We start from the raw sequence: 23312 nt of genomic DNA, 5'->3' as shown, positions 1-23312 counted from the left end.
AAAAATTCTTGCGGCTTAATGAACCTCTAGAAGAAACCTCCCTTAGGCGTTCTTCTAGAGAATCAATTCCACCTAATAGGTTTGTCTCATATGAAACTCTTTCACCTAAATATAGAGCTTGTCTAATAGCCTTGCATTCTTACTATGAACCCTCCCATTATAATCAAGCAAAAAGTATACCTCATTGGGTTGAAGCAATGAAAGTTGAACTAGATGCTTTAAATAAAGCTAAAACTTGGGAAATAGTTCACCTTCCTCCAAATAAGAAAGCTATAGGATGTCGATGGGTCTACAAAGTCAAAACAAAAAGTGATGGTTCCCTAGAGCGCTATAAAGCTAGATTAGTTGCTAAGGGATACTCACAAGAATATGGCATCGATTATGAGGAGACTTTTGCTCCCGTGGCTCGCATGACAAGCGTTAGAACTTTAATTGCGGTAGCATCATCTAAGAAATGGCCTATATTCCAATTAGATGTTAAAAATGCCTTTCTTAATGGTCAGTTAAATGAAGAAGTATATATGGATCCTCCGCCGGGAATCAGTGTTAACCAAGGTCAAACCCTTCGGTTATTAAAAGCCTTATATGGTCTTAAACAAGCCCCTAAGGCTTGGTATGATAGATTTAGTGCTATCATGTTACAATTGGGATTTCGCTCATGTTATACTGACACTGCTCTTTTTGTTAAAAATGCAGGTAATAGTATCATCATCCTTCTGCTTTATGTTGATGATATGATCATCACTGACAATGATGAAAGCGGTATTCTTAAAGTTAAAAATATGTTAAAACATAATTTTGATATGTCTGATCTGGGTTTTCTCAGGTACTTTCTTGGCATAGAAGTTGCATACTCTCCTCGAGGGTATATACTATCACAGATGAAGCTTGCTGCAGACATATGCTCCAAATCTGGGATTTCAGATGATAAAAAGGTGGAGACTCCCGAGGTTATCAATGCTAAACTACGACTGGAGGATGGAGTTCTGCTGGACGATCCTACGCCCTACAGGCAACTCATAGGCTCCCTCACCTATCTGACTATCACCAGGCCCGATATTGCTCATGCTGTGCACTCTGCAAGCCAATTTCAGCATGCTCCTACATCTGTGCATATGAGTGCTGTGCTCCGGATCATTCGATATATTAAAAATACTTTGACTAAAGGGCTATTCCTATCCTCAATCTCTTCCTTAGATTTACTAGCTTATACTGATGCTGACTGGGGAGGAAACCCAAATGATCGAATCTCAACTACTGGCTTTTGTGTATTCCTAGGAGATTCGCTAATTGCTTGGAGGTGCAAGAAACAGCAGAAAGTCTCATTGTCTTCTACTGAAGCAGAATACAGGGCTATGGCAACCACTACAATGGAGCTGGTGTGGCTTCGAAGTCTTCTTCAAGATATGGGAGTCGAAATTACCGGGGCTTCGAAGCTTTGTTGCGACAACAAAAGTGCTATCTACATTGCCAGCAACCACACTTTCCATGAGAGGACGAAACATATTGAAATGGATTGTCATTATGTACGTGATGAATATCTTTGTGGGACAGTAACACTGCCATATGTCACTTCAGAATATCAACTTGCTGATTTCTTCACCAAAGCCCTGCCTGCTCCTCGCTTCTTGTTCCTCCTTTTCAAACTTTCGGTCATTCCCCCGTAAAGTTTGAGGGGGGGTGTTAAAACATATGTAATAATACCATAATACCCGACAGGGGTATTATGGTCATTTCACAAAGTACCCCATAGGGGTACTTATTTTATTCCTCGTATTTCACTATTTTTTATTTTTCTTTTTATTTTTTATTTTTGTATTTTTTGGATACCGAAAAGGGGCCCCACAATGGAGTCGTTGGGGCCCCCAATGGTCACATATGTGACCGTTGGGGGCTCCCAACGACTCTATTGAGAGCCCCTTTGGTCTCCTCTTCTTATAAATAGGGGGAACCCCCCATGTATGTTGTATTGCTCTTGAGAGCTCCTCTTCAATAATAGTGATATTATTTTTCATGTGTGTAGCCTTTTTATAAGGCCCTTTGTATATCCCTTAGTGGATTTTCTCTCTTGTGCTTGTTGCATTTGTCCGTGTGGGACATAGTGAATGCTTTAGCATTCTTGGTTTCTTCCGCTTATTTCATTACATGTGTACCTAGGGACTATTGGGCTAATGCAGTATTCCTGGCAATCTATGTCACATGGGTATGGGTACGAAGGGTACGACACGATAATTTCAAAAAATGCAGGTACGAGAACACTGAAATGAGATGATGATCTTCCAAACACAAACTGAGATTCGAAATGATGTCTTAACAAGACATTTAAGCATAACCCTTAAGAAGGGTATAAAAGGAAACAAAAAGAAATAAAAATATTCTTTTATTGAACAAGGAGAAAGCAATGCTTAAGAAGCATTTTACATACATTACAAGAAGGGCTGTACCCCTATATATACACAGTATGAGAGAGGGAGGGAATGAGGGGCTCAATAGCGTCGTTGGACTCAGTCCAACGACTCTAAATAGAGTCGTTAGACTAGAGTCCAACAACTTTATTGCTAGTCAAGGCTTAACTAAGACTTGACTAGTTATGTCATGACAAAATAAAAAAAACAGAAAAATAAAAAATATTATATATATATATATGTTTACAAGTTTACATTTTAACACTCCCCCTCAAACTTACAGTACAATGAGCAAATGTTTGCCTAAGAGAAAGTGAAATCGGGGAGCAACGAGAGGCTTTGTAAAGAAGTCTGCTAACTGATATTTTGAAGTAACATATGACAGACTGTGTCACACGAACTCGGCTAGGGAGGCGCCGCACCCGAGTCGACACGTCCCAACACGGGTGTAGACACGGCCCAGATTCAGTCAACGCCAAGTCGGACTCGGTCAACGTCGAGTCGGACTCGGTCAACGAGTCGAGACCGAGTCCGTCCTTGTTCTAGACTTGGTCAACGTTGACCGAGTCCAAAAATGTTCATTTGTAGGGTGAAAAAACTAAAAAAAATTACATTTTTTATATTTTTTATTTAAAAAAATATATAAAAAAGGCTGTGTCACAGTGCTGCACAATAGACTGTGCTGTGTCTTTACACTTTTTTTAAATATATATATATATATATATAGCAGAGTCCCCGTGTCCAAAAATTTTAAAATCGCGCCGCACCCATGTCGCACCCGCACCCATGTGACATAGATGGCAGATCAATTGTCCAATGTAGATATTCCTCTCTAACGTAGTGACAATCCATTTCGATGTGTTTGGTGCGTTCGTGGAATGTTTTGTTACTTGCAATGTAGATCATACTTTTGTTGTCACAGCACATCTGTGAAGCTTTTGTTGCTTCAACTCTCATGTCAGCAAACAGTCGTCGGAGCCAAACTACTTCCATGGTCGTGGTTGCCATGACTCTGTATTCAACTTCAGTGGATGATAGAGATACTTTCTGCTGTTTTTTGCACCACTACGAGATTAATGATTCACCTAAAAAGACACAAAACCATTGGTTGAATGTCTGTTATTGGGATCACCTTCCCAATCGACATCAACATATGTAAGTAAATCAAGAGAGGAGGAAGAAGACAAAAAAAGTCCTCGTGAAAGAGAGGACTTGATGTATCTGATAATACGCATGACTGCTCCCATATGAACAGAAGTAGGAGCATGTTGAAACTGACTTGCTGTGTGAACAACATGTGCTATATCTGGTCTGGTAATGGATAGATAGGAAAGTGCCCCCGACAAGCTGTCTGTAAGGAGTAGGATCGACAAGAAGTTCTCCATCATCAATCTTCATTTTAACATTAACAACTTCTGGAGTGTCTACTTTATTATCATCAGTAATACCAGACCTGAAAACAATGTCAAAAGCAAATTTAGTCTGAGATAATAAATATCCTCTAGGAGAATAAACAACTTGAATGCCTAAAAAATATCTCAATAAGCCTAAATCAGTCATTTAAAAATGAGATTTAAGAAGTGTTTTGATCGTTTAAACTTCCTGTTTATCGCTTCCAGTGATGATTATATCATCCACATAAAGAAGAAGCACAATGATTCCTGCAACAGAATTCTTAACAAACAAAGCAGTGTCAGCTAAACAGAATTGAAAACCAATATCAATCATAACACAACTAAACCTATCATACCAAGCTTTTGGTGCTTTTTAAGTTCATAAAGGGCTTTTTCTAAGTGAAGGCTTTACTCTTAGGAATACTTAGACCAGGAGGGGGTTCCATGTATACTTCTTCAACTAGCTTTCCATTTAAAAAGGCATTTTTGACATCCATTTGGAAATGTACCATTTCTTGATAGAAGCTAAGGCAATTAAGGTTCTGACAATTGTCATACGAGCCACATAAGCAAAGGTTTATTCATAATCAATGCCATATTCTTGGGCATAACCTTTGGCTACTAATGATGCTTTATATCTTTCAAGAGTGCCATCACTCTTGGTTTTAATTTTATAAACCCACCGACATCCTATAGTTTTCTTCCCCGGAGGAAGATCTTGAATAGTCCATGTAGAAGCCTTTTCAAGTGCATTTAATTTAGCTTTCATGGCTTCTATCCATTTTACATCATTTTTAGTTTGGAGATATGTAGATGGTTCTTCATATGAGTGAATTAATGCAATGAATGCCCTATATGTAGGTGAGAAGGACTCGTATGACACAAACTTTCCTGGAGGCCTCGAGACTCAGGATGATCGTCTAGTTGGAATGTCAGAATATTTTTCAAGTGCACATGGAGGATTAGACCCTTGTCGTCTGAAATATTGGATACTAGTGTCTCTGTGAACTTCTTCATTGTCAACATTATGATCAAGATCAATAATTCCTTGATCATTATCAAAGTTATAGTCAATATCATATTCATCAGATTTTGATGTTAGATATAACAAAAAAGGGTACTCAGTGTCTTCCTTTGGTTTTTCAAAATCAAAGAAGCTCTCCTTTTCGAGGAAGGAAACATTTCTAGACACATATAATCTATTATTTTTGAAGTCAAAACACCTATAACCTTTCTGATTTTCAGCATATCCTAGAAAGGCACAAAGAATCGCACGAGGAGAAAGTTTATCATTTTTGTCGGTAAATATGAAACATTTGCACCCAAATATTCTCAGTCTAGAGTAGTCTGGAGAAACGTTCATAAGTTTTTCAATGGGAGTGATATTTTATAAAGAAGAGGATGTCATCATATTAATCAGATAGGTAGCAGTTAAGGCAGCTTCTGCCCAAAAGTCTTTCGAGACTTGATTTGCTATTAATAAAGTCCTAGTGGTTTCCATAATATGGCGATGTTTACGTTCTGCCAACCCATTTTGTTGAGGTGTATAAGGACAAGATCTTTGATGTGTGATGCCATGTGACTTAAGATAATTTTTAAAATTTGTGGATAAAAACTCTTCCCTTGAATCTGTGCGAAAAATGATAATATCATTTTGAAACTTGTTTTTAACCATATTATGAAATGTTTGCAATTATGAAAATACTTCAGACTTATGTTTAAGAAAGTAAATCCACGTATGTTGAGAGAAATCATCGACAAAAATAACATAGTAAGCAAATCCTCTTTTAGAAATTACTGGTGCAGGACCCCAAACATCCGAGTGTACTAATTCAAGTGGTCTTGAAGAGAAAAAAGTTCTGTTCTGAAATGGTAATCTTTTTATTTTGTCAAGAATACAATCTTTACAGTCAAATGATTATGAGTTACAAAATTTTCCTAGATTTGGAAAAAGTTGGATTTTGGCTATATGTGGGTGACCAAGTCTCTTATGCCACAGTTCCAACTCAATTTTCTGAATGTTATAGCAAAAAGCATTCTTCGGCATTTCCAAAAAATCTATGTAATAGAGTCCTCCTTCTCTATGGCTTTCCCCAATCAGCTTGCCTGACTGGCGATCCTATACCCAACAACCATGAGATGAAAAAAAAATATTGCACCCATAGTCAGAAATTTGAGATACAGATAAAAGATTTAAATTCAATTTAGGAACATATCTAATTTCTGGAATAGAAAATTTCTTTGTTTTATAATTTTTTTTAAAATTTCCTATTCCTTCTATTTTAAGAGAAGTCCAATCGGCTGTAAAGACTTTTGACACACTTGTTTTGTTTTTAACACATTCGGATAGACTTTGATTATTTGGGGTCATATGAAAAAATACACCAGAGTCAAGGAGCCAAGAAGTTTTACCTGAATCGGAAAAAGATGAGGCTGCTGCGCCGGTGGAAGCTTCAAATGAAGAAGAGACACTTTTGATGAGAGGCTAAAAAATCTCCATTAGTTGGGCCATGAAAACTGGTGCATCTTGATCTTTGGGCTCCGATCCAGCAATTGCAACTCTTTTCTCTCTCAGCTCCTTAAGTTTGGGACATTGTGGCCTGTAGTGTCTCGGTTCATGATAATGATGACAAATAACTTTCTTCTTGTCATAGTCACCATTTTGACGATTAAAGTGAGGAGGTCTATAAGATCAAACATGATTCCCTGGTCTAGACACAACTAGAACAGAATCATCTCCAGTTTTAGAAGAACCTTTCCGGAGACGATTTTCTATTAACTTCAATAGTTTTTGGGATGAAGGCGTAGTAGTTGTTGTTGTTAATTCTTCAATAGTTTCAACAATAGAAGGAATTTTTTTCCAGTGAAAGAGGGTCGATTTAGTGGTTTCAAATTCCGGCATCATTTAGTTATAAACTGGTAAAAATGTTCAACATTGAGTTGTTTCTGACGAAGCTCGATGTCTTCGACACAATGCCACTTTGGTTCTAAAAGAGAAAGTTGTTCCCAAAGTTCGGACAAACCATTGTAATATTCACAAATTGTTGTCTCCTTGAGTCATCATTCGAACTTTTTCTTGGAGATTGCATACGTGTGCAATATCTTTAAGGGAATACATATTTTTAAGGTATTCCTATGCCTTATCGGCATGATCAAACTTGGCAAGACTTGAACATTTTTTAATATCAACGCTATTGATAAACCATGACATTATCTTCGCATGAGATATTCTCCACTCTTTCCATTTTTTCTCGTAAGAGGCTAAAGCCTTGATTTTCTCTTCTTCCGATAGAGGAACCTCTTTATCTCTCTCATTTTTAGTAAGAGATAGCTTAGGTTCCGAATCAAAACCATCCACAATCCCTCATAGGCCTTTTCCCCATATATGGTACTTCATGATTGAAACCCATGTTACATAGTTTGTATCGCTCAATTTTATAGGCATGATGATGACTTTATCATTGCATCCATCGATTACAAGGAGAGAGAAAGAATAGGGATAGAAGAGAAACAAGAAGAGAAGTGAAAAAAAAGAAAGAGATACAATACAACAAGATGTGAAATCTTTCCCAACTAAGTGATAAAACACTTCTCTTCAAGTGGTGAACACTTTTGCAAACGGGCACGGAAACCGAGGCAACTTTTCTTCAAGGTCTAATACTTCCGCGGCTCTGATACCATGAAATGAGATGATGATCTTCCAAACATGAACTGAGATTCGAAATGATGTCTTAACAAGACATTTAAGCATAACCCTTAAGAAGGGTATAAAAGGAAACAAAAATAAAAATAAAAATATTCTTTTATTAAACAAGGAGAAAGCAATGCTTAAGAATTATTTTACATACATTACAAGAGGGGCTGTACCCATATATATACACAGTATGAGAGAGGGAGAGAATGAGGGACTCAATAGAGTCGAGTCGTTGGACTCGGTCCAACGGCTCTAAATAGAGCCGTTAGACTAGAGTCCAACGACTCTATTGCTAGTCAAGTCTTAACTAAGACTTGACTAGTTATGTCATTCTAGTTCAAATTGAACTAGATGACAAAATACAAAAATCAGAAAAATAAAAAATACAGAAAAAGAAAAATATTATATATAAATATAAATATAAATATAATAATATTATTATATATATATGTTTACAAGTTTACATTTTAACAAACACGACTATATATATATATATATATATATATATATATATATATATATATATATATATAGAGAGAGAGAGAGAGAGAGAGAGAGAGAGAGAGAGTTTGGGTTTGGGTCTAGATTATATATGAATCCATTATATTAGGTTCCATATATATGACATATCTTATAAAAGGGAGAAGGGCCCTTCTTCCTTTTTGCTCTCTCTCTCTCTTTCGACCTTTTCCCCTCTCTCTCTCTCTCTCTCGAGTTGTTGCAAGAAAAGGAGGATGAGGAGGTACTCTCTCTCTCTTTTGGAAGGAGAAGAAGAAGAATAGGAGATCCCTAACCAAGGTTGCCAAACTAGGAAGTGAAAGTGAGAAACAATATGGAAAGTAGAAGCGAGAAGCGATGCATTTTAAAATGTATAGGAAGCGGGAAGCGAGGAATAAAAAAAAGAAATATAAGAATTGAATGGGAGTCAAACTGAAACACAAATAAAAACTAAAATAGAAGTGACTAATATTATATTTCATGATGTTTTAGTGTAAATTAAAATTTTAACAAAATCTAAAAATGATTACCAATTTAGAGAAAGCACATAAAAAACATGAAAAGTTGAGTAAGAGAACATATAAGAATAATAGATGAAGCATATAGAAAGCATAGGAGAAACATGGGAGAATCGAGGTTCTCATCAAGTTTCAGAAGCGAGGAGTATCGCGCTTCTGAAGTGAGCTTCCCACCTATCTAAGAAGCTTCTGGTAACTCTGGGCCCAACCCTAACGATATGCCTTCTCTCTCTATATTTCTTCCTCTTTTTTTTTCTTCCTTCTCTTTCTTTTTCTTCTTGCTCCTCCTCTTCATTTTTCTTTTTCTTCTTGCTCTTCATTTTTCTTTCCTTTTCTTCTTCCTCCCTGTCTTTCGCTCGAGAAACCAAAAAAAATAGTTGGGATGGGTCAGGGTTGGACTCGACCTGACCTGGACCAGCACGTACCTGTGCTGCGTCCGGTACCAATACCCGTGTCAAGCCGTGTTGACACGGGTACTACTGCCAAACAACCATTTCTATTTAACATAGATGGCAATATACCAAATTAATCGGTTGCCAGCAGGGACACTCAATGGTATATCTCTATTTCAAAAATTATATGGTACTGACCCTAATTATAATATGATGAAGATTTTTGGATGTACTTGCTTTGTATTGTTGCTTGGTAGATACAAAGACAAGCTCTTACCATGATCTCTGAAGTGTTGCTTCTTGAGATTCTCTCATGGGCAAAAGTGATATAAGTGTTATGATCCAATTGAACGAAGAGTTTGAATATCAAGGTTGTGGTGTTTCATGAGGACACACCTAGGGAAGGCAGTGGACCGGGGGAAAACGTGGCCCTGTCCCACCTTGGCCCGTTTGGACCGGGGATGGAGGTTAAAATCAAACTCGTGCAGGGATAGAGGCGGGTATGGACTTACTCTTGCTCCCGCTCTGCCCTGCCTCGTCCTCTATCCTTGTTAAGGAAATTATTATTATACCCTTATACATATTATAAAATCATATATATATATATATTCCTAGCCCTAACGTAAAACCTTTTCTCGAATCTCTCCTCTCCCCTTCCTCTTGTTACTCCAACGAGCCGCACGAGATCCTATTTCTTTCCTCTCCTTCCTCTAACGGCGGAAGTTGACCATGGCGAAAGGAACGGAAAAACAGAGCCCCACCCCGCCTCATCCCGTTTGGATCAGGGATGGAGGACATGAAACGGGAAATGGACCGGGGATGGAGGTTAAAATCAAAACCCGTGCGGGGTTGGAAGGCAAAATTTTGAGATGGATCGGGGGTGGAGACCTTGTTCTTCACCCCGCTCCAGTCCACTACCATATGTTTAGTACCATTTCCTGAGGAAAGAACTGACAAGAGTATGGAGATTCATGAGGTTGAAATTTTAGAGGGAGACAATCGATTTGGACAAACTTATGCTAGAAGTGTAGTGGGGATACCATTCTTAGATCAGATGGAGATAGTAGAAACAGAAAACTTAGAGGCCAATTCTGATTTTCTCCCATCTGATCCAGAGCACACAAGCTCAGAGTCATTTCCCACTCCTCCCCAGGTACGTAGACGCTCTAGAATACCTGTCCCTCTCACTCTTTTTGTGTCCTATGATTCCTTTTCTCCTCAACATCGTGTTTACTTAGCTCTAATCTACTCCTATGTTGAGTCTAACTCCTATGCAGATGCTTTTTCTAAAAAGGAATAACAGCGTGCAATGGCTTAAGAGTTGAGTGCGCTTGAAAGGATGCAGACTTGGGATCTTGTTGAACTCCCACAAGAAAAAAATGTAGTTGGGTGTAAGTGGATCTAGAAGATTAAGACTAATGCAGATAGGTCAATCTAAAGGTACAAGGCCATATTGGTGGCTAAGAGATATAGCCAATAGTCTTGAATTGATTTTGGAGAGACATTTGCTCCTATTACCTATATGACTACTATAAAAGCATTGCTTATTGTTGCTACAATAAGATGGCGGAGTCTTTGGCAGTTGGACATGAAAAATGCATTCTTAAATGGAGATTTGTATGAGGAGGTATATAGGGAGCTACCACCTAGATATTTAGATTCTCGGGGAAGGGTGTGTAGATTGAGGAGAACCTTGTATGGGCATAAGTAAGCACCTTGTGTTTGGTTTGAGAAGTTCATCACTGCTGTGAGATCTCTTGGATTTGAGCAAAGTCTCCATGATCCTGCTTTGTTTGTTTCTTCCTATTCTCAAGGGAATTGTATATCTTGCTTCTTTATGTTGATGATATGATTATTACAAGGGATGATTTTGCAGAAACTAATGAATACAAAGAACAAACTGGCTGACATCTTTGAAATGAAAGATCTGGGGAGGTTGAAGTATTTCCTTAATCTTGAAGTTGCCCACTCGAGAAGGGGTGGTAAAGGTTAGGTTGTCAGATGACTCAAACAGAGTTACTACCCCTATAGAGACTAATATCAAGTTGAGGATGTTAGATGAAAAAAAAAACTTGAGGATCTTGTGGTATACAGGCAACTAGTGTGCAACTTGATATATTTGACTATTACTAGACCATAGATAACTTATGCCTCTCTACTTCAGTACATTTTGCAGCAGTGCTTAGGTTCATTGGGTATGTAAGAGACTTTATACATTTTGGGATGTTCTTTTCATCTTCATCCTTTATAGTTGTAATAGCTTTTTGTGATTCAGATTTTGGAAGATCAACCAGAGATCATTTCTCGACTACCTGTTTTTGTGTGTTCCTTGGGAGCTCTTTGATTTCTTGGAAGAGCAAAAAGCAACAACAAATTTCTTTGTCTACTGCAAAAGCAGAGTATAGAGCTATAGTTCTAGCTATCGCAAAAATCATATGAATTAAATAGCTTTTACCAGAACTTGAGGTTACTGTGTTTTGCGAGTTTGCGACAATATGAGTGCTATTCATATTGCCAAGAACCTAGAATATCATGAGAACAAAGCACATTGAGATTGGCTGTCATTTTACCAGAATAGCCTATGAAGATGGAGTCACAACTTTGGAGCATGTTGGCACAAAAGAACAAGTTGCATATGTATTCACCAAGAGTTTGACCCCGTTACACTTTCAGTCATTCCTCTCCAAATTTGGGTTATTTTCTTTAGCATCATCTCTAGTTTAGTGGGGAGTGCTAAATAGTGTAGTATATGTTAAAATATGATGTATATATATATCTATATATATATAGATTACGACACATACACATATATATTATCATATATATGTCTATGTGTCTATCTACATATATAAATATATATATTTATTTTTTGTAATACCCGATAGGGGTAATTCTGTCATTTCACTTGTACACGCATATCCTAGATATGCTTTCTTTTCTTTTTCCCTTTTTTTTCTCTTTTTCCTTTTTTACTTTTTACTTTTTCTTTTTTAATTGAGAGGGGTCCACATAGAGTCGTTGGACCCCTCCAACGGTCATAAATATGACCGTTGGAGGGGCTCCAATGACTCTATGGGAGCCCCTCCTTGGGTCCCTTGCTGTGTATAAATAAGGGGCATGGCCCCATGTATTTCTTAAGCTTCTTATGAAGCATTTCATGAGTGAACTATATTTTTTTACCTCTTTGTGTGCTTGACCACTTTTTGTGGTTTATTTTGCCCATTAGTGGCTTCTTGTGTATGTACGTGCTTCCGTGCTCTCTCTTGGAGATTTCGCCTCTCTCACTTGGCACTTCATTACATTATAGGTGTATCATGTGTATTACTAGTCTTTGGTGCTACACCACTCAAGTGTACATAATATTATTTATTAGGGGTATTCATAGGAAGTTAGAAGGTCAACAGAATTTGTCTTGTAGTGTGTCCATGGGGGGTCAACCCCTGTATGTTGTAGCTCCTTTAGTTTTCTTATTAGTGAAGCTTCTTAGTTCTTCTGGTCAGCTGACATTAATCACTAAGGGTGTATAGTTCTGATCATTTGCATAAAAGGTAATTTCTATGTCACACGGACTCGGCTCCAAGGTCGACGCACCCGCGTCGACATGCACCGACACTGGTGCAGCTCGGACTCGGTCAACCCGACCCTGGGTGCGGTCAATGCACCCAGGGTCATTTTGGTCCATTTTTTGGATTTAAAAAAAATTTTCTGGGCTACAGAATTTAAAAAAAAATCTTGGGGGGGGGGCTGCACAGTCTGTGACTGTGACTGTGATGTCTTTCCACTTTATATATATATATATATATATAGCCGAGTCCCCGTGTCCAAAAATTTTAAAATCGCACCGCACCCGTGTTGCACCCGCACCCATGTGACAGGGTAATTTACTATGACATTTTAAAATATTTGATAGTCTCACTCATCCACAATGTTTTTTCCCAGTGTCTAACTATTCAGCTAGTTTTTAAGAAGAGATGGCGTAAGAACCTGGTAATAATGTTTTGCAGTGTTTTCTTTTCGTTCTTTTCTTAGGTACTTGGATGCGTTGATACACAATCTTTTTTTAAATATTTATGCGTATGTGAAATAAATTCAGTTGTATGACCTATTCATATTTATATTTTGTACTTCTTACTGAATAAAAACAGAAATCTCTCTCCAGAATCAAGATGGGGACTTTCTTCTATTTTTATTTGTGTCTCTATCAAGGGCTCTCGATTGTTCCTGTCCCTTATGACTGTCCAAGATGAGCTTTGCCATAGCAGCTCCCAAGCAGCTTGAGCATCTCAAAAGTCATAATTCATGTGGGTTGTGTGTACACCTCCAACTGGTCTTTTGAAATGCCACGTGTAAAGCTTGCCAATGGGTTCTGGGACACCTACAAGGTGAAGAAATTTCCATGGAAAGTGGTGCAGTTTAGGAAGGGCATGTGAAGGGTGATTAAATTTTCAGATCTCCTTTTCCACACTTGCGCAATGATTGTCGTCAATCTTGTGGAATTAGAATCCCCTTCACTGCCTGCCATATATTCTTTTTAACCACAATGCACATGACCCAATCTTCTTCAAATTAAAAACTCTACCTCTCATAACACCTTGCTGCTAGTCGTGTTGGATTTCAGCCTAGTTGGTTGTTGTGGTTGTTTGAAGAAGAAGAAGGTGGCTGAGGGAGGGTGACTGCTGAGTTGCTGATGAAGGTTTAGTGGAGTCGGAAATGGGCCTGGGCTATTTGGGGAGGAGTTGTGACATAGTGCCAGCTGAGTGCCAGGAAGTCGCAACCTTGCAAGCCATGGATGTAGTGCATCCCCTTTTTCGTACATCCATGCACTTCTATAAACAATCAATAAAAATACTACTTAAAAACGATTCTTTGTTTTTGTTCATAATAATAACAATGTTTGGATATAGAATTTATAAGCATCATATTAATAGTAGATGTTGCTCGACATTCCTCCTCTGTGCTTGAGACTGCCCATAGGCACATTACTTCTGAACCGGGCAGAGAATGGATGAGATATGGGATCCACTGGATGGAAATTGCAGAGGTGGAATGGAGGCACAATGACATCACCAGTGGAAAAGATAAAGAAAGAGATAAAAGAAGGTAAGATGGAGAGAGATGAAGGGGATGGATCTATGGTGCAAGCAAGCATGGTGTGTTGTCATTTGTGTGCTGGCAATACCTGCTGCAGTTGCTTCATTGCTTTGTGCCCTAATCACCACAACACCCCTATCACCACCAGCACCTGCTTGTGATTAGGGATGGCAGTGGACCGGGGTGGGTGTGGGGGACAAGGTCTTCACCCCTGCCCCATCTCAAAATTTTGCCTTCTATCCCTGCCTCCATCCCCGCGCGGGTTTTGATTTTAATCTCCATCCTCGGTCCATTTCCTATTTCATGTCCTCCTTCCCTGGTCCAAACGGGGCGAGGCGGGGCCCTGTTTCCCCGGTCCTTCTGCCGTTGCCGCCTTTAGATGAAGGAGAGGAGAGAAATGGGAGCTTGTGCGGCTCGTTATAGGAAGGATAGCAAATATTCAAGAAAGGGTTTTATGTTATGGTTAGGAATATATAAGATTTTATATTATGTATACGAGTATAATAGTAATTTCTTTAATGGGGATCAGGGATGGAGTGGGGAGAGGTGGAGAGGGGGAAAGAGTAAGTTCATCCTTGCCTCCATCCCCACATGGATTTTGATTTTAACTTCCATCCCCTGTTTCATGTCCTCAATCCCTGGTCCAAACAGGGCGAGGCCTCGTTTCCCCCCGGTCCGCTGCCATCCCTACCCGTGATCTCATGGCTTTCTTGATTTCATCCGTGTATATGAGTATGTGGATGTGCACATGCACACATGCGTGTGGGTGTGCAAGTAAGCATGCATGTGTGTGTCTGATGGAGCAAGGGGAAAGAGGGTGGGTGCCACCAGAATGCATTAGAAGGTCTTGGTGCTGCCTGTGTCTCATTCTCCATATCACCTCAGTAGGCCCACATTTTTTAAGAAATAAAGCTATTTTTGTTTGTTCTTATCTGTCACAGGGATTCGGCTAGCAGGGTGCCGCACCCGCGTCGACGCGACTCAACGCGGGTGCGGGTGTGGTCAACTCGACCCTGCGTGCGTTGACCGCACTCAGTGTCATTTTGGTCCATTTTTTTGGTTTTTTTTGAAAAAAAATTCCCTATGAAATGGGTTGCGGAATTTAAAAAAAAATTCTATATGTTTTAGACCCTGGGTGCGTTGACCCGCGCTGGGGGAACCCCCGGACCCCCCTTATATATATAAATATATATATATAAAAAATATATATATATATATATACATTTTTGCCCCTGCCGCACCCCCACACCTGGTTTTTTTGGAAGTGCCGAATCCCCGCAACCGCACCCGCACCCATGTGACATAGGTTCTCGTAAATAGTTATAAAAGTAAAGAATAATAGTTCATCCAAACAACCATATGTTGGAACATTTAACTATATATATATCTAATGCTTGTAGAGTTGTTAGTGGGAGAAGCGAGAGCGGGAAGAGATTCGGGAAGTGAAAGTGGAAAATGAGGTATTTCTAAAATTTTAAGAAGCGGGAAGCAAGGGACAACTTAGAAGCAAAATGAGAATCATCTCGAAAGCGAGAAGAGAAGCGAACCGAAAGTGACCTAGGAAGCGAACAAAGATTCAAAAGGGAAGCAAGTAGGAAACGAAAGGGAAGCTAAAAATCACATAAATAAGACTAAAAGTCCCCCCAAAAATATAACTCAGAAACAACTAACTAGAAATATAAGTTATATAACTCAGCATTTGGCAAGCAGAAATATAACTCTGAAACAAACAACCACAGAAATATAAGTTAAATAACTCAAAAAGAGTCAACCAGAAATATAAGTTATATAACCCAGAAACAGTCAATTAGAAATATAAATTATATAACTGGGAAGCAGTCAACTAAAAATATAACTCAGAAACAGTCAAACAAATTATATATGAATTACACACACACACACATATATACACGAAACTAAGGTTGGAGACTAGGAAGCGAAAGCGATACATTTTAAAATGTATAAGAAGCGGGAAGCGAGGAATAAAAAAGAAAATATAATAATTGAATGTGAATCAAAATGAAACACAAATAAAAACTAAAATAAAATTGACTAATATTAAATTTCATGATTTTTTAGTGTAAGAATTAAATTTTTAACAAAATATAATTACCAATTTAGAGAAAGCGCATGGAAGTGAGTGAGAAGAGAGAAAACACATGAAAAACATGAAAAGTTGAGTAAGAGAACATATAAAATGAATAGATGAAGTGTGTGGAAAGCATAGGAAAAGTGTGGGGAATCAAGGTTCTCATCAAGTTTTGGAAGCGAGGAGTATCACGCTTCCGAAGCGAGTTTCCAGGTAGCAAGCTTCCCACCTATCTAAGAAGCTTTCAGTAACTCAGAATGAAACATAGGAATACAAAATATATATAATATACATATTATAATAACTGAAATACAAAATATATAATATAACTGAAAAACATAAACTATAACAAAAACAAGAAGATCGAGAGAGAGAAATATGAATAAGAAGAAAAAAAGGAAAAAAAAGAGAAGGAAAAAATTGGAAGCAGAAAAAAAGGAAAAACAAGAAGGAAAAAACAAAAAAGAAGAAAAAGAGAAGGGGAAGCGAGCTTCCCCTAAATGGGAAGTGTGTTTCCCATTTAATTATGACGCTTCCTAGCGCGTTTCGGAAGGGCCACATTTCGCGCTTCCGAAACACGCTTCCTCGGGTCCTATAACGCTTCCGGTAACCCTGATTTGCACCCAAGCACTGTCTACATGTTTGTTTTTTATCAGTTTATTAATGTTTAGTTTTTTTGTGTTACTGTTGTAAATTTTATTTCTAATTAATGAAATACGTCCAGATAGGGCCTTGGAAAATGTCCGTAAAAGGGGTTCAAAGTTATTTTATCTGATGAAACGGAGCATAAATTACAGAACCCTTTTGTTAGATTTTGATGATAGAGAACCTCGTCAGGGAGACCAGGATGATTCATCTAGGATTTGACCTAACACCAGGAAATGGGCTTAGCCCATCCTTACCCACCATTGGAGTTTTTAGAAATGGAGCACAGGGGTTCCAAAAGGCTGAGATCCTGAGATCTTCTCAAGTCCATCCATCTGTAGCCACTCTAGCCAGCCCACTAAACTTGTACTGGTGGGTAGTTTACACGGAGTGGCGTATGGTTTCTGGTGTCAAGTAATTTCTTCATAAATAAAAAGAAGGTAGGCCTCCTAAAAGAAAATTCCTGGGCTAGTAAATTTCTAAAATCCTTGTTAGGTGAGACCTTTTCTCAGTAAACTGTATCTGCATGCTTACAGTAGCTGTTGAAAGTGTTGAACTTTAGGCGTGATTTTTTTAAAAACTCATTTATCCTTTTTCTGAAATGTCTTTGGTCCTAGATAATTCTTGCACATGAAAATATGAAATCAGCTTGTCTTTGAACGGTAGCATGCAGTTCCTATGCTTCTCATTTTATTTTGATTGATTTAAATTCACGTATTTCAGGTTATGCGGAACTTAGGCAAAGTGAAAGGACTCGTGGAAACATTGATTAAGGTAAGTTATATGGAAGCATGTACTTGAATCTTTAAAAGATGTGTAGTAGGGATTCTACTACCCCTATCTGTAACTACCTTGTGCAGAGAGAAGAGAAGAAACGTGAACTCATGGAATGTGAAGTGAGCCTTCAAAGAATTCAACTAAAATACAAGGTCTCTTTCTCTCTCTCTTTCTTAGTCCTCATTTCATGCTTTTTAATTTTTTTGAGAGAAAAGGTAAAGTCCTCTTTTCATTTATATTTCTGTGAAGTTGAGGTTTTGGCTGCTCGTGCTTGGTACAATAATCTCTGTTGACACTATCATCGTTTGCAGTTCTATTGGAAGAAAATATCAAAGTTTCTATGATAGTTATTCCCTTATGCTTGATATTACTTCGAACCAATTTCCAGTACACAGTGTCTTATAGCTTTTTTATGCCAAGTTCCTGCAATTTCCCTAAAACCAGGATTCATTTGGCACTGCTGAAGCAATGCATAACTCTAGAACTTGTGCTACTAAGCATTTTAGGGCATGATAATTTATCCCTTTTATTTTCACAGACCTTTCCGCCTGTGTATAACTGTTTAGTTATATACTGCCGGTCCCAAGCCCAGATAAAGGAGGGTTGCGGTAGGCCAGTGACAGCCAGCATAAAAACGTAGTCATACCCTATGAATATGAACCAATATAAGAATTTCGTTGGGGGCGTTCCCTACTGAGCGACGCACTGTACTCTATAGGCCCGGAGGTAGTGATAAATGGGCAAGGGTTGCTAGGTCGTCGTCCAGAAGCGACGCGTCACACCGGCGCTCGGGGGTGGTGTCAAATAGGCAAGGGTTCCCTCACTTTGTTGGGGACAGGTGAGGGTAAAGAAGTTAGTCCAAGACCATAAAATTAGGTTATCCACTTGGAACATAGGGTCTTTAACTGGTAAGTTGGTAGAGTTAGTAGATGTTAATATTTTATGTCTACAAGAGACCAAATGGGTAGGTGAGAAAGCAAAAGTGATAGAACCTTGGGGATATAAGATTTGGTATACAAGAATAAATAGGAATATGAATGGAGTAGGGATTGTTATGAGTCGTGAGTTTATAGATAATGTAGTTGAGGTCCGTAGGAAGGGTGATAGGATTTTACTTATTAAATTAATATTAGGTACGGATATTATTAATATTATTAGTGTTTATGCACCTCAAGTAGGTTTAGATGATTCCATTAAGCGTCAATTTTGGGAAGATTTAGATGGAGTAGTACAAGGGATATCTTATGGAGAAAAGCTTTTCATCGACGGTGACCTTAATGGACACGTAGGCATTAGTAAGGATGAATTTGAGAGTATCCATGGAGGCTATGATATAAGAGAAAGAAACGAAAATGGAGAAAGGATTTTAGATTTTGGTTTGTCCTATGATATAATCTTAGCAAACACTTGGTTTAGGAAGAGAGAGTCTCACCTAGTAACATTTAAAAGTGGGGTTAATACGAGTCAGATAGATTTTTTCCTATTTAGAAAGAGAGATAGGGGTTGTTGTATCGATTGTAAGGTTATACCAGGAGAAAGTGTAGCTACACAACATAGAGTCTTAATTTTAGATCTTAGAATTAGACAATGCCGCAAAAGGGATAGACATAGGATAGATCCTAGAATTAAGTGGTGGACATTGAAAGGAGCTAAACAATGAATGTTTGTAGAGCAGGTAGTTAAGGAAGTTGATTGGTGTCTCGAGGAGAATTCAAAATCAATGTCGAATAAGATAGCGGGTGGCATGAGAAAGGTGACTAAGGAGGTATTGGGTGAGTCTAAAGGCGGTGCACCGCTAGGTAAGGATACATCATGGTGGAACAAGGATGTCAAATTAGCTATTAAGGTTAAAAGGGAGTGTTATAGAAATCTAAGTAAGAGTCGTGATAATGAGAATTTGGAGAAGTAGATGATAGCAAAGAAGGAAGCTAAAAAAGTAGTTCGAAAACGCGAGGGATAAGGTATATAAGGAGGTTTATGATAAGTTGGATACCAAAGAGAGCGAGAAGGATATTTATAGGCTCTCAAAGATGAGAGATAGGAAATCGAGGGATCTGGGTATGGTTAGATGTATCAAAGATGAAACGCAAAGGGTTTTAGTCAAAGATGGGGAGATTAAGGAGAGATGAAAAGATTATTTTGATAAGCTATTTAATGAAAGTCATGCTCAGGATCTTGGAGACTTCTCCATTTCTTTTCATGAGATGAATCATGACTTCATGCGCAAGATTCAAAAGAAAGAAATTGCAGAGGCTTTGAAGAAAATAAAATCAAGAAGGGCAGTTGGCCCAAATGGTATACCTATCGAGGCTTGAAAATGCTTGGGAGAGAAAAGTTTGGAATGGTTAACAAATCTTTTTAACAAGATTTGGCGGACAAATAAAATGCCTAATGAGTGGAGGAAGGGTACTTTGGTGCCTCTATATAAGAATAAAGATGATATACAAGATTGCACAAACTATCGTGGTATAAAACTTTGAGAGAGGGTGATTGAGTCTAGGTTGAGGAAGGTTGTCATGATATCGGGGAATCAATTTGGTTTTATGCCTGGAAGATCAACTATGGAAGCTATACATCTTCTTTGACAACTTATTGAGAGATATAGAGAGAAGAACAAAGATTTGCATATGGTTTTTATTGATTTGGAGAAGACATACGATAGAGTACTTAGGGACGTTCTCTGGTGGACAATGATGAAGAAAGGTGTTTCTCTCAAGTACATTAGTATAATTAAAGATATGTATGAAGGAGTAGTAACCAATGTTCGCACTTGTGGAGGGGTGACAACCAATTTTTCTATAACGGTTGGGTTACATCAAGGATCTGCTTTAAACCCTTTCCTATTTGTTATAGTGATGGATGAGCTTACGAGATCAATTCAAGAAAATGTGTCGTGGTGTATGTTGTTTGCTGATGATATTGTTTTGATTGATGAGTCTAGAGCTGTGGTTAATGCTAAGTTAGAATTATGGAGACAAACATTGGAAGCAAGAGGTTTTAAGTTGAGTAAGAGTAAAACAGAATATATGGAATGTCGGTTTAGTAAGCAACGAAGTAGTGATGAGAGTGTAGTGAAGCTTGGTGAGCAAGAAATACCGGTCGATGATTGTTTCAAATATTTGGGATCTATCATTCAAAAGTATGGAGAAATTGATGGAGATGTAAATCATAGGATAAATGTTGGGTGGATGAAATGAAAAAGTGCAACTGGAGTGTTGTGCGATCGTAGAATGCCATTGCGGTTGAATGAAAGTTTTATAGGATGACTATTAGGCCCGCTTTACTATATGATAATGTTGGGCTGCCAAGAGACATCATATTAAAAAAAATGAGTGTAGCTGCGATGCGTATGCTTAGATGGATGTGTGGAAATACAATAAAAGATAAGATTCAGAACGAGGAGATGCGTAAGAAGGTAGGTGTTGCACTCATTGAAAATAAGATGAGAGAGAATCGTTTACGGTGGTTTGGACATATTCGGCGAAATCCTAATGATGCTCCAGTTAGAAGGATGGAGAAATGGAAAAATATATTAGTTAAAAGAGGTCGGGGTAGGCCTAGGAAGACTTGGATGGAGATGATAGGAAAGGATATGAATGCTTTGAACCTCACCGAGGACATGGCATTGGATAGAAATGATTGGAGGTGACGGATTCATGTGGAAGACCCAGAATAATTTTCTTTTTTGGTTCATATCGCCGACCCCAATTGTTTTGGGATGAAGGCGTAGTTGTTGTTGTTGTATTTTCACAAACCTTTCCAAGATTACTTTATATGCGTTCCTGTTCCCTCGCCATTATCTTTCTTCCTGTGGTATCATTTTTATCCACTGGGAACTGGAATGTGCAACCAGGAACCCTTTGATGATATGACAAATAGTCCCTAAAGTTTTATTGTTGAACTATGAACGTACAGAATACGTTGTTAGATTCACAATCTAGATGATGATGTGAGTGCTTAATGGATGCTTTTTAGTTCAGTGTCTAAGCAAACAATTTTGTTCAGCATGAAACTCAGCTCGTTGAAGACGGCTTATCACTGCCAGGGTTTCCATCTTGCAAATTGGCATCAAGTGAAGAGGACTTTGTTGACTCAGATGACATGCCAAACGGTTTCATGTATGCTCGACCTGCCACTACGCAACATCCGCCTAGCTCAGACTCCATGCTGATGACAGTCCCAGCAGGGCGCACAAAGCGGGAGTTTAGGAGGAGGCATCCCACACGTGGCTGGTTCCAGAAAAGGGTAACCTTTAAACTTTCCCAACTTTATTGGTGTCAAGTTTTTGCATGTTTGTTGCTAAAGGAATCAAACCTCATAAAATGATGATGCAGGATCCCCATGAACCAGTCTTATTATTTACCAAACCGCTTGATCCCGAAAAACTGGCAGCAGCAAGGATTGTGGGTCCTACTGATCCGCCTAATGAAAATGGTGGCACCATGCCAACCTTCAGGTTTCATGGTAGGATGGGCCGAGGAGGTCGGATCATCTATGATAGATGGAACCCTCTTACACAAACACCAATTGGCCATGAGAGCTCATCCTTGCCTGCAAGAAATCCACAACCACTGACGCCAGGGATCTCCGATCACCCACTCATTCTTCCCATTCATAACTGCCTTCGATAAACCCTGCTTTTTGGGCAGGGGGTGTGGGGGTGCTGGAGATGGAATGCTGGTAGGCCCAAGTCACAGGCAGGTTATCATGATTCATGACCAAGCAGGTCGGAAGGGTGTTGCTTATCCTGTTTAATTTGGGTGCATTTGAGTCAGGGACTCGTGTACCACATGCTGTGTACGAGCAGCTACCCAACATTTGTACAATTATTCTTATCTAAGAAAAGAAACGGTAATTCATCTCTCTCTCTCTCTCTCTCTCTCTCTCTATATATATATATATATATATATATATATATATATGCGTTATTACTACGGGAGACATCTACCTTGTACAGAAATGGGGGAAAAAGCAACTATTATCTATTTGATAATAATGAGAGGTGACTGCGTGGTGACTGCTGTGTTGCTCTACATGGAGGGGGAAGAGGCATCGTTTTCAGAATTAACAAATAGCCAAAGAAAGGTGAAACCGTGAAAGAATCAATGGAACGTACAATATGAAGCAGACCAGTAGTGCGTGTTAGGTTATGTTTGGTTGCATCTCATGTGATTTGGAATCACATGTTTGTTTTGCTGTGCAAATGAGATTCATTCTAATTTGTATGAGATTTCAAATCACATGTTTGGTAATCTGTAAAAAAGAGATTCATTCTCTCATTTGCATGAAAAAATGGGGCCCAATGAGAATCATGGTGCTTAACCAAACATACCCTTAACGAGCATTTAGCAATGAATAGAAAATGTGAAGTTTTTGAATAAGTCATGTGGCCCTTTTATGTTAATGAGTGTGGATCAATAGGGTACGCCTGACAGTAATCGGTCAAGGGTCTCTCTGGTGACGTTCATCCTCGCTCAAGCACCATCTGTTGGATTGCTTTCCTCTAAGATGGCTCCCACAAAATTTTCAAAGCCGCTGCTTCTAATACCAAGATTCCAATGCCCTATGTGATTCTTGGATTTTCTCAAGATCTTGTATTTGCAAATCATAAGCATACCACTTTCTGAAGTTTACTACAACATAAAAAGGAAGTTGTGATAGAGACTCTCACTTGGGTATGCTCATCCCTTAAGACCCTTGTTTTTGGTCACAAGATTGACCTTGTGACCAACATTCATGGACCAAAAAAACGTGTTATAAAGCTTACAGAGAATCGCACTTGTTAAATATGGAAAGCTTGCTTGTTCTT

General features: G+C 38.6%; 1 protein-coding gene across 3 annotated transcripts in view; it reads left to right on the top strand.

Moving 5' to 3' along the window:
• Positions 1–22364, top strand: part of LOC149827556 (uncharacterized) — a 53965-nt gene extending 31601 nt beyond the window's left edge. For all 3 annotated transcript variants that reach the window (XM_090019481.1, XM_090019480.1, XM_090019482.1), the window contains 4 exons: positions 17450–17500; positions 17587–17655; positions 21509–21748; positions 21838–22364. In XM_090019481.1, the coding sequence (XP_089875607.1) occupies positions 17450–17500; positions 17587–17655; positions 21509–21748; positions 21838–22134 (657 nt within the window). In that variant the 3' untranslated portion in view covers positions 22135–22364. The remainder of the gene's footprint in view (positions 1–17449; positions 17501–17586; positions 17656–21508; positions 21749–21837) is intronic.
• The last annotated feature ends 948 nt before the right edge of the window (positions 22365–23312 follow it).

The sequence above is a fragment of the Nuphar pumila genome, chromosome 10, assembly GCF_984573655.1.
Source record: "Nuphar pumila chromosome 10, dmNupPumi1.hap1.1, whole genome shotgun sequence".
Lineage (NCBI taxonomy): Eukaryota > Viridiplantae > Streptophyta > Magnoliopsida > Nymphaeales > Nymphaeaceae > Nuphar > Nuphar pumila.
This window is presented reverse-complemented; position numbering and strand designations above follow the sequence as displayed.